Raw genomic sequence first — 12,792 nt, forward strand, 5'->3', positions numbered from 1 at the left:
GGAAGACACGTCCTCAAATTCAAAACGCTTGACTTTGGAAGGTTACTGTCCTGTATGCTCCATTTCCTATGTGCTCGGCCACGGACCATTTCTCAGCACGCAGTCCAGGAATCTGGCGGGGTGTTGTTGAATTAAAATGTCCCAGAATCCCACAGATGACTCATTTTTAAGAAGGGTTAATGTACTTCTGAACAGTTTTCTGCTTTAAGTTGATTATTTTTTGATTAGGTAATCAGGGTGATAAGGCTTACTAGGACTATTATTTTTATTTTTTTATAAACATAAAAAAATAATAATATATAATAATATATAATATAATATATAATATATATGATATATAATATAATATATAATATATAATAATATGTAATATAATATATAAATATAAAAAAAACTTAGATCTCTCACAAGATGTAGTATTTGCTGTGTCCTTATTCTTTCATTCTGGGCCTCATATATGAGAACAAAGTTAACTTGCATATCTCTTGAGGCACATGCTGTGTTTTGCTTAATTTTGTGCTTCTAATGGTGATAATAGGGGTTAATTAACTTTTATTAATCAACAATGCCACCTGGTGGCCAGAAAGTACACTTTATGGCGCCCGTGCACACTGCAATCAACTTTTTGTCTTTTGATATAAATAACCTTAGCAGCATTTGAAGCATTTTCTTATTAGTGAAGTTTTTAAAAATGCCCAGTTTGGTTTGGCAAAAGTAAGAAAGTCATGGAATACTGTAAGTCTAACATGGCACATCGAAATGACTAGTCTGTTGTCATTGTTTCTCAGGAAACTCATGCAGGATACTTGGTTCTAAATGGTACGAAGTAAGAATTCCCTATGACTAACGCAAACTTGTCTGTCTGGTCTCTGTTCCTGGGTTTCACCTGGGTTGTAACAGTCACTGGGGCAGCTGGTGGTTTCACTGCTCCTCCCGTCTGACTCAGAGGCTGATCGGTCACATTCTTCTCATTCTGCAGTTAAGGCACTGAGCGATTCTGAACTGAGGGGGTCATAGTCTTGTCTTCCTGGAAAAGGTAGAAGTTCTCAAAATGATATCCTGCAACAAGGTGCCCTGGAAATATAGATGGGTGGATGGATTCACTGGAAAGTTGAATTTCTAAAATTCAGTTTTGGAAAATTGGATATTGAAAGTGGAAATTAATTTGGCCAAGAAAGTAAGCCTAACTGCTTTACCTCCTTGGTTAAAAGCATGATTTTGCAACACGTTAGTGGTGGGTTTTCCGCTCAGCTCATTTGTGTATTTCCACTCTGTTCCTTAAAGTTCAGGATAGCAGGCAGCAGCTGAACTTGAGCTCAGGGAAAGAAAATGAAACTCAGAGGCTTATCAGGCTCAGCCCCATGATTCTGAGGTCAGTATTTCCTAATACGGACATCTTCCACAGAGCTCTCTTTGTTTAGAGAAATGTGTCCATTTTCTTGGGTATATTTCTCTATTAAAGAACAAAAGTTGAAGACAAAGTAGGAACTTGACATTAATCTGATACTTAGGTAAATTTGCTTTCCTTTCCACACTCTTCACCTCACCAGAGGCTTTAAGGAACCTCACTTTTGATTAATGAGACATCCTAGATACGGAGAACATGTAGGAAGAAGAGTACATTTTTCTCCTTAGCCCCATCACTCTCGTAGAAAAGTTAAATATTTGGACTCACCGAAGATGGCCTCACAGATACTGAGGCCCTGTGCTCAGTAACCTGATACCTCTTGAAAATGACCAGTGTGACCCCTGATGCTCTCAAATTTGCCCCATTTGAGATCCACTGCTCTAGACATATGTATTGTATTCCTCTGCTGTTCTCTGATTGTTAGATTCCACTCAGAATGGAATGCATTCTGAGTGGGGTCAGAGTGAAATTAAGTTAATTTTTCATCTCCAGGTGAGGCAAAGTCTAATGTGTAATAAATGTATTTTGTTAATTTTTGTGGTTTTCTTATCCATGTGATTTGTAGCGTACTCTCCAACTTGTGCATTCAGATTGCTTTAAGAGCTAAATTGCTAGTGATGGTCTCCAGCAAGATCAAACTTACTCCGTGGTGTACAGAAGCTTAATGTCCTCATACATAGTGTCTCTCCAGGGCTTGTTGCCAGTGGTGGATATTTATAATGTGCATGTCTAGACTCATACAGGTTCTTGTATCACTGTCTCAAAGATGTACAGAGTTTCAACAGTGGGGTGTGTGTGTTTGTGTGTATCATCTATTGAGTTTAAAAAGCTGACACTAACATCCAAGTTTCCCTTTGTGTCTTTGAGCATGACTTCATCAATCCATGGCATGAAATTATACCTGTTCCATAATATTGCTGAATGGAGATTGATTCTGATAAAAGTGCAGTCTCTTGCTATGCCTTTCCTCTTTTAATTTTCTCAACTCCCACTGGCATTAGGATTGGTTTCAGCCTTTATTGCCTTTTACCCAAACACAATCCTGGTCTAAGAAAATTATTTATATTTTTATTCATTAAGCATTTCTTGTCCCCTGTATGCAAAAGCCCTGGCTAAGTGCTGCGAGGAATAGAAAGATGAATCAGATATGGGTCCTGCCCACAAGGAGCTTTGAATCTAATGAGAAAATGATAGAAGACATAAAGTAACTACTGTAATCTATTATTCAAAGGGAGAGAATATTTCTTTTAAATGGGAAGTTTGATAAGAGAAAAGGAATTTGAGATGAACCTTGAAAAATAGGAGTAGAATTTTTATATGCAGAGACAGAAAAGGATTCAGTAGAAGGGAACATTAGAGACAAAAAGTATGGAGCCAGGGACCACATGGGAAGCATTTAAGGCATTATGCAGAGTCAGACTTTGGTCAGAACAAAGGGCCTGTGTTAGGTAGTAGAGAAAAAAATCAGAAAAGTCAGTAGGGATCATGTAGTGGGGGTAATTTAAATTCCAGGGAACAGAATTTGTTTTGGGGTTTGTGTGTGTGTGTGTGTGTGTGTGGTTTTTGTTTTTTGGGATTTTTTTTCAGAATTTGTTCTGAGAGGTAATGGGAAGCCATCGAACATTTCTCAACAGAGAATGAAGTACCTTGAGATCCCATGGCATTCCTTGCTGTTAAAGACTTATAAAATATAACCTATTGCTTTAATTTTTTTTCTGTATTGTAAGAACTACTATATACCACATAGCTTATTTAAAGACCAGCTTCATCGAGACCAGAGTTTCTCAACTGCAGCCCTATTGACATTTTGGGTCAGAGAATTCTTTGTTGTAGGGCTGTTTTGTGCATTTGTAGGATATTTAGCAGCATCCCTGGCCTGTAGCCACTAGATGCCGGTAGCATCCCCTTTTCCGTTGTGACAATGAGGAATGTCTCCAGACATTTCCAAATGTCCCCTGGTGGGCAAATTTGCCCCATTTGAGATCCACTGCTCTAGACATATGTATTGTATTCCTCTGCTGTTCTCTGATTGTTAGACTCTTAGATTGACAAATCCCTTAGGCGTTCAGTCTATTAATGCTTAGAATTTTGTACTGGACATACATCTGATTTGAAATTAAGGCATTTCATCTGTGTTGGACTAAAAGTGCTGAACTGGGCATCAGAGACCTGGATTTCTAGTCCTAGCTATGCCACAAAGAGGTTGTGGTTTCAGTGAGGCCCTGTGCTCAGTAACCTGATACCTCTTGAAAATGACCAGTGTGACCCCTGATGCTCTTTCTACCTCTGAGCCTGTGTCCTGATTTCAAATGCATCTCCGGGCTTTATTCTTTCACATTTTTTAGAAAGTTAGCACACATTGAACTAGTACCTATGTTAATCAACAAGACTGACTGACGTATTGAATAAGAAAGATGAAATGTTTTTTTCCTTTGTGCTTTATTTTATTAAGTATTATAATCCTTTCCCTCTTTTAGATTATTTGAAAAATCTTCTAGAGGACTCTGGAGATTACAGAGACACTCAAGGTAAATAACTTTCATGGTATTAATATGTTGCAGAAGTACTTATATTACAGCTGGCCATGGGACCCAGCATTGTCTGGAGTGAGGAAGGTTCCTACTTTGCTCAGTCACTCTGTGCCAGTGGTAAATTCACCTTCTCTGGATGACTGTTGCTTGAAAAGCAGGGATTGAACCAGTTGATCGCAAGGTGGTTTCAGGCTTTAAAATCAGAGTCCGTGAAGTGATCAAACTATACGAATCAAGGATAAAGTCTAAAATAGCATATTCTGGGACTGTTTAATGCTGGACAATTGCCTTACCACCCTTCTACCCCTCACCCCTAGTAGCACTTAAAGGAAAACTTCCATTACAGTACAAGGAACTCATTGATACTCACAGGTTAATCCACTGTGTGTGTGTGTGTGTGTGTGTGTGTATCTTACACATATACACACACAGGGATTAATTCTGTTCAGGATAATAGTGTTTCTTTCAATTTATCCCCTAAGTACCTCTTTCAAATGCTATAGGTATATCACTGGCTCTAATTTGAAGTCCATGTCCACCCCATTAATTTTATGAATTTTTATCACATTTCTTGTGCATACTTTATATTTTCAGATTACAAAATGGAACAGGTTTTTAACCCATTTTGTAGAGATTCTTATTTGTTCTCTTAATCATTTTACTTCTACTTTTTTTTTTTTTAGAGAGAGAGAGCAGGAGTGGGGGGAGGAGCAGAGGGAGAGGGACAAGCAGACTCTGCGCTGAGCACAGAGCCCGACTCAGGGCTCGATCCTACAACCCCGAGATCATGACTGACCCAAAACCAAGAGTTAGCTCACAAAGTAATGCATGTCACTTCCTAAGGCCTAGTATGCTTCTTTGTGGCATTTCTTCCCTCTTGAGATCAGACTAAGAAAAGGCAGCTAAGCCCTGACCCTCTAAATCATCACTTTTCATAGTTCTGGTTTCCTATCCCAGGGTACTTCTCTCCCAAGGCCGTTCATACTGGAATGGTCCTTAACTTCCACGTGAAATCCTTTCCTTATCCTTGTAAGCTTCAACAGGCTAATCAAAGCTCAGCACAAAGCAAGCCTGACATTCATACTGTTGATACATAGTGCCTATAATGTCTCCCTTAAAGTCTTTCTCGGGCTCATTTTTTTTTCATGAGTCCTGTTTGTCCTTTGCTGTTGCCCTCATCAGACCTCATCGTCCATATTTCTGCCTACCCCAAGTTAACGGAGCTCCTCCAGTGGTTGTTGCTACCAATTCGCCATCTAGCCATCTGGACTAACCTGGTGTTCCTTCTGTTTCTACACATTTTAGATGCCCTTGCTGTCGTTATAGAGGTTGCCAACCATGCCAATGACACCATGAAGCAAGGAGTAAGTATCTCGATTTCAGTGGCTGGCATACTGTTGAACCTGGGGGTCCAGGCCTTCATATGCTACATATTCTCTTTCTGTAGGACAACTTTCAGAAGCTTATGCAGATTCAGTACAGCTTAAATGGACACCATGAAATAGTGCAGCCTGGACGGGTAAGTGGTTTAGACTGCCTTTTGCAAATTTAATGCAGTGCATTTAGACACCTCTTGTAGCTGTTTTGTATTTCAGTTATGAAAACAGGTTATTTGTTGTTGTTACTCTCCACTGACTCGATCTGGATCAACTCTTAAGTTCATTCTATCCATTCAAAACATTCATGATTTAAGTCACTGTGACAAAAAGTCCAATTCAATTAGGAGAATGGCAAGGGACCCCACAGAGTATCTGATTAAATAGGATCATTTTATTGTGTAATACTAACTGACCCCACACAGCTTTAAAGACAACTTCATTTAAAATCTTTAACATAAGAGGGGATTATGAGGGGAAGGACAAAATTGGTGTTTTGGTTCTCCTCATAGAGCACAAAAGTGGCCTACGGAATGAATTCAGGAAAATTACAAAATGCAATTGTCAGGATGTTGGCTCAGTCAATTACATTTCAGACCACATAGTACCCCTGGGACCAGTCCTGGATTTATGAAACTCTGCCGGCTTGTCCAACTACTTAAAAGGTTTAAGAAGAAACCGTGACCGTAAAAAGTCACGTGGAAATTATGTCCACCCAATCCTACCTCCAAAAAAAATTCTGGAGAAAGAAAGTTGAAAAACAAATTATATGCATATTGTAGTTGCGTAAGGTGGGACTAAATGGGCATTTGTTTGGATGAATCAGGTTTTTCTCAAAGAAGGAACTCTGATGAAGCTGTCTCGGAAAGTCATGCAGCCCCGAGTGTTTTTCCTGGTAAGTGGCCATGTGTGTTTCTGATGAGCCACAGGAGGGGATAATTGCCTAATAGGAGACATTTGTATATGACAGATAAGCTTACACATTCAGAGAGTTTTAGTGGGATCTTTGGCTGACTGTCTTGCTTACTTGCATTTCAAGTATGGAGAAAAAAGTTCTTTTATGATGCATAGCCAGGAAATTATTTCCTTTTTGAATTCAGTTTATGTCATTCCTAACTTAGAAAAGTTGATTGTAATACTTTAGTGGTATTTAGAATTCAGAAAACATATCTGTTACAGAACTTGGAAAGAAAGCACATTTTCTAGAAATTGCCTTTTTATTAATAATTCTAATAAAGCATTCTGGATGGCCATAGTTTAAGCAGACATAAGTGTTTTTATTCAGAGAAATTTTAATAAAAAAGTAGTATTTTTCCTTTATTTCAGTCTTATCAATGTCTTGGTAGCTGACATTTGTTGCTTTACTTCATTCTATGAAATATTTCTACTTTCAGTTTAATGATGCCCTGTTGTATACAACACCAGTGCAGTCTGGGATGTATAAACTGAACAATATGCTTTCATTGGCTGGAATGAAGGTCTGTGCGTCTGTTAGAAGATACTTCTTTTCTTAACCCAAATATATTTAGAGAAGAAGCCCTAAGATAATCATCTTTCTCACATCCCTGACTTTTCTCTCTCTCTGTGTTACCGTTTATATGTTCATTTATTCATTCATTAGTTATTTGTTCACACATACATTCATTTAATCATGAGGTATTTATTGAGAACTATAAACAAATCATGGTAATAGATTTGGCAAAAAAAAAAAAAATACAAAGATGGATTGAATCATGATTGTTTTTGTTTCTGCCTCACCCAGTCCCCCTCCCCCCGCCCAGGAGCTTAGCAACTAGTTGGGAAGATAATAGACAGTAATAAATATCACTGTGAAGTTTCAGTTAACGTTTTGGGGAGTTCTGGGGCGCCTGGGTGGCTCAGTTGGTTAAGCGTCTGACTCTTGGCTTCAGCTCAGATCATGATCTCAGGGTAGTGAGATTGAGCCCAGAGTTGGGCTCCACGCTCAGTGCGGAGTCTGCTTGAGATTCTCTCTCCCTCTCTGCCCCACCACCCCCTCCTTAAATAAATAAATAAATAAAATCTTTTTAAAAAGAAAAATTTGGGGGAGTTCAGACAATAAGGAATGTGCAGCTTTCGGTGGGACCTGGTGGAGGAGACAGGGAGAATTGAGGAAGTCTTTGGAGGAAGAGCCACGAGCCTTAAAGAATAGGTCACATTTGGCCACACTGAGATGCAGGGAAGGCATTCCAGATAGAGGGAGTAGCGTGAGCAGAGGCCTGAAGGTGGGAAAGTTGGGCCTATGTATATATAGGCATTTAACTCTGGCATGCAGAGCAGATGAGGGAGAGTCATGGTACATAAAGTTGAGGATGGAGGTTGGTGGTGGCTGACAGCAGCCAGGGCATTGAGCAGTTTTAGCTACACTTCAGAGAGGAGATTTGCAATAGGCTGAATTTGCTCAAACTGTTTTGCTTTCTTCAAGGTCAGAAAACCCACCCAAGAAGCATATCAGAATGAACTAAAGATTGAAAGTGTAGAACGCTCCTTTATCCTCTCAGCCAGGTAAATTTCTAAAATCTGTGTATGTGAACATTTGCCAGTATTACAGGGTCATACATCTCCAGCATTTTTTACATTTAGGTTAACTACTACTTTCTTTTTTCCTTCTTTTCAGTCCTAAAACCATGGAGTTTATTCTTGACTTACCATGTAGGTAAAATGTCTGATTGCTGATCCAGTAATGTGTTTGAAGCACAAAAGTAAAAATGTTCTGTGAAGAGAATAATAATGCTGAAAAGTGCCTTGCTGATCTTTTTTTTTTTTTTTAGTGAATACTTCAAACTTTTACAATGGCACCTAATGTTTTTAAAGATACCTAGTGCTTTATAATTCACTAGGAAGTTTTCACGTAACGTTGAAAGGTCATAACAAACCTACTAGGTACTGTCATCTCACTAAAAATGAGGAAGACTAAGTTAGAGAAAAAGTGAATTGCTGTCTTCATGATACATAGCTGGCAAAATCAGGATACAAATAGAAATTTTTTACTTTTAAATCTGTTGTTATTTATGATACCACATTGCCTCAAAATGGAACCTGCAGTGACTTACTATGTGTAAATCAAAATATATTACCATTATTTAAATCAAGTGCCAAGGAAACCAGAAGCTGTATGACTCATACGTATACATTACTGAGTTACTGGCCAAGTGGCAGAAGTGAATGTTTGGCAGGATTTGGCTGGTGTAGGGAGAGACACCAACAGCCACAGCATGCTCCACTGCTGGATCTGGATAGCAAGTCTCAGCAGCTCTCAAACGTAACCTTTAATGCAATAAAAATAGTAGCAAACACTTATGTAGCATTTACTTTGTGCCAGGTACTATCTGAAGCACTTTCTGTATTTTCATTCATTAAATCTTCATAACAACCTAATAAGGTGAGTTTACTAATTTTATACCCATTTTATGGTGAAAAAAGCCATCCAACTATTAAGTGTCAGGGCCAGGATTTGAACCCAGGCACCCTGCTTCCCACTGTGTCTGTACCAGTAAAATCAACTGGAATTCTTAGTAGCAGCTGGAGTCCTAACTGGAGCCATTTATTACCTGGCATCAGGCACAATGCTGAACTTGTCATTTATTTTCTCTTTTAATTTCCATGATAACTAGGAGGGTAGGTGTTGTCTTGACCTTCCAGATGAGAAAAATACAGGCTCAGAAAGGTTAAATAACACATCTAAGATTATACAACTACTAGGCAGTGGAGCCCAAATTTTAACCTAGGTATATCTGACAGTGAAAGTCATGCTTTCAACCATTATCATATTGCCTATGTCCATGGATGTCAAGGACTCAGACCAAATGTCTGACTTCCCATACTCAGGACAAAAGCAGCCCCCTGGGTCATTGTTACTCTTCTGAAATGGAATGGCCACTGTGCCTGATACCAGATCTGGGGATGAGAGAAGACAAATAGGCTTTGTTCAAGGTTTGTCAAAAGCCAACTACCAAAGCAAAGCAGTTTCTGGGGGGGTACCTGAAGCATCCTACAGATTAATATTTGGAGAGTGATGGTAAACTCTTGGTCACCTGGAACTGAGACCCTTTTTTGTTTGTTTGTTTTGTTTGAATTTGAACAAAAGTGCCAGGAATATCAAGTCTCTATGTAGCAGGCTCCTGGCAAATACTTAAGCTTGGTTCTTAAAATCAAGAAAGTGACTTTCAAATATCCAGAGAGAAAATACCTACAGGAAAGTCAAGTTTTCAGTTGCACGTAAATATCCTAACTAAAAATATGCTTTGGTAAAAATAATTACATTTTATTAAAAACTGAGTAATTTAGGAAATGATGGTAAGTCCTTTTTTCTTTGGTTGCCATTCAGGTAAATATGTGGATGTCCAGATCAGCCTCTTAGACCTTAGTAAGGTCTTTGGAATTTTATGTGTGATAGGAAACCATCTGAGGGTCTTAAACTAAGAATTGGTATGATCTCATGTATATTTTTAAAAGAGGACCCTGGCTTCTTTGTAGAAGATAGACCATCAGAGACTAGTTTGGAAGTTGGGAGACCAGGTAGGAAGCTAGATGATGCTCTCTTGGACTAGAATGGTAAGAAATGATCGGAGTCAGGTAGAGTTAATAGGATTATTGATGGATTGAACGTGGGTTCCACAGGAAGAACGAGAAAACCGGAAAGTTCTTGATAAAGGGAGAGTAAATTTCCAAGGGAGGATTAAAGTGGCCTGGGGGAAGGGGACTGTTGCATGCTGAATGCCGCCAGTGTTCCATGCTCTTCTTCTGAGCGCCCCCAACCACAGCGAGCGGGTACGGTATAACCTGTAGGAAGGAGATGAGAGGTCCTCCTGTGATCTGGGTCCTGTCTACCTCACCAGCCTGATTTCCGTCCATTCGCCCTGTCCCCCACCCGCTACAGAGCATGGCGTATACTGCCAGCATGGATCTGCTTATTCTCCATGCATGCCAGCCTACCTCACATCCTTCTGCCTTTTGCACAGGCAGCTGCCTCTGCCTAGAATTCATCCCTTCGTTCAGTAAGTAATGTGGATCCTCTACCCTAGGCCAGGCATTGTGCCAGGCATCAGGATAACGTGGAGAATTAAAAGGGTCCTTCCTTCCCTGACCTTGCAGTCTGTTAGGGAAGACATACGCTTAGCAAAATGTCAACACAATCAATTATTATTGTGATTAAGTAGTAAAACTACAGGAAAACTACCCGGTGCTATGAGGCTGTAAAACAAGGAGCCTTGAACTACCTTTGGTGGAGAAAGGGCAGTCAGAGATAGCTTCCTGAAAGACCTGCTGTGTCAGTTGAGTTATAAAAGATAAGAGTTGGATAGCAAGGCAAAGAGGAAAGGAAGAGGCTGCTGGTCATTGGGAATAATGTGTACAAAGGCCCTAAGGTGGAAAGGGCATAGCAGATTAAAAGAACTGAAAGACCAGAATGGCATGAACATAGAGAATGAGGGGGAAAGCCAAGGTAAGCCTGGAGGGACAGGGGAAAGCTGAGGCAAAACTTGTGGATTTTGGTCTTGAGCCAAAGAGCCACAGGAAACCACTGAAAGGTTTGTACAAGGGAATGATGTGATCAGATTGGCCTTTTTAAAAGTTGGTTGGTAGGTGGAAAATGGTTTGGAAGGGGAGGTAAAGGAGATGATTGATTGGGGTTGAGAGCCAGAGGCATTAAGAGCGAGTCTCTGGCTCGTACCCTGAGCTGGTAGTGGTACCATTCCCTGTGATAGGGAACGCCAGGAGAGGAGCAGCGTTGGGCGAAGAATCAGGAATTTAGTTTGAGATGTGCATGTCGACCATGAGGTGCCTATCAGTCATGGAGCCATCGGGGCGCCTGGATGGCTCAGTCAGTTGAGCGTCCAGCTCTTTATTTCAGCTCAGGTATTGATCTCAGGGTCGTGAGTTCAAGCCCTGAGTTGGGCTCCAAGCTGGGCATGAAGCCTACTTAAAAAAAAAAAAAAAAAATGGAGCCATCAGTGAGGCAGTGGCTGTAAAGATCTAGAGGTCAGAAGGGGGCCCAGACTTGGCATATGTTTGGGAGTCATCAGCTTAGAGAAAATAACCAAAGCTAGGAGGCTGAATACAGGTGCACAGAGACACTACAAGGTTCCCTGTTGAACTCCTCAGTTCTTCCAGTCCTAACATACTCATCCCCTCTGCAGAGCTTTCCCTGCTACCTAAATAAGGTAATTTACTGCTTCTCTGTTCCTCATTTACCTTACCTTTATTGTATCATGCAGTAATTACTTGTTTTTGTGTCTCACCTCAATTAGATATGAGCCCTTACAAGTGGTATGTTTTTTATGTGAGATTCGTGGCTTAGTACCTGGCCCTTGGTAGGCTCCCACTAAATGCAACTCAGATGAATTGAAATGAAGTGATGTGGCCTTTAGACCTCAGAATAGAATTCCATAGTTACACAAGGAGTAAATAGTGTGTCAAGATCTAACATACCAGAAACCCCTTCTATTGGAGGTTTTTTGGAATGCATCCCCATCAATGGGAGAATGGTGCTTATTTAATACAAATTTGCTTTCTGGGTAATGTACACATTCCATAAAGAAAAGAATACTTGGTTTAACTGCATTTTAAGTGAGTTTAACTGAGGAAGGTGCTGATTCTTCTGCTAACTGTGTTACAAAAGAAGACCTAGAGTCTCCACTCCGTACTGCAGGCAAATGTGTGTGGTCTGTGAGAAATGTGTTATCAAGAGCTGGTAAACATTGTTTTGGCAGATCCCCACACAAGAGAGAGCCAGGAATGATTAGATGAAAGAACAGCATATGTGACATGATTTGCACAGTCAAATCACATTCCACATGCTCCCAGGGCTCCAGAAAAATCAGACGGCAATTCTCAAATTAACCATCTGCCTCTCTGCTTTCTTTTACCTCTTCCACTGAAAAGGGCGGAAGGGGAGAGAGAGGGAGGGACAGTATTCTGTGAAGGTTTACTTGGAAGCTTAAGCATATATTCTCATAGCGTAATTCAGAGAAGAGAGATGAATGACACACGGTGGTGAAGGGTTCAGTCTTTAGCCACACTTGGGTCTGATACCAAGTCACGTAGGCTGTTGTCTAAAGCAAATTGTCTAACATTTCAAATCCTCAGATTGCTTATCTGTAAATGGTGCTCGTTGGTGATAGTGATGGTATTGGGGAAAGGAGATGTAAGATCCAATATGTATTCCATGGGGTAGCTCTGAGGATGAGATGCGATGACATTTGCAAAGCATTTAGCACAGTTGGCTGACACGTAGTAACTTGAATAAATGGCAGCTAGTTGGACAGTAATGGTAGAGTGTTTGGCTTAGAGAAATAAGAGCTGTTGTATTTGATTTTTAAGATTCTGCCACAATAATTTTTTTTCTCAAGTATTTCAAAACTTAAAATTGCTGCCATAATAATTTTTTTTACTTAAGATTCTGCCACAATAATTTTTTTTCTCAAGTATTTCAAAACAGATCGCAGATATCAGGTCATTT

At 40.0% G+C, this 12,792-nt stretch overlaps 1 protein-coding gene across 1 annotated transcript in view; it reads left to right on the forward strand.

Annotated features, from left to right (window-relative positions):
- Positions 1-12,792, forward strand: part of FGD6 (FYVE, RhoGEF and PH domain containing 6) — a 106,471-nt gene that overhangs the window by 81,002 nt on the left and 12,677 nt on the right. The window contains exons 9-14 of the mRNA XM_021687529.2: positions 3,886-3,936; positions 5,245-5,303; positions 5,387-5,458; positions 6,142-6,210; positions 6,710-6,793; positions 7,759-7,838. Of these exons, the coding sequence (XP_021543204.2) occupies positions 3,886-3,936; positions 5,245-5,303; positions 5,387-5,458; positions 6,142-6,210; positions 6,710-6,793; positions 7,759-7,838 (415 nt within the window). The remainder of the gene's footprint in view (positions 1-3,885; positions 3,937-5,244; positions 5,304-5,386; positions 5,459-6,141; positions 6,211-6,709; positions 6,794-7,758; positions 7,839-12,792) is intronic.

The sequence above is a fragment of the Neomonachus schauinslandi genome, chromosome 5 (assembly GCF_002201575.2).
Source record: "Neomonachus schauinslandi chromosome 5, ASM220157v2, whole genome shotgun sequence".
NCBI classification, from domain to species: Eukaryota; Metazoa; Chordata; class Mammalia; order Carnivora; family Phocidae; genus Neomonachus; species Neomonachus schauinslandi.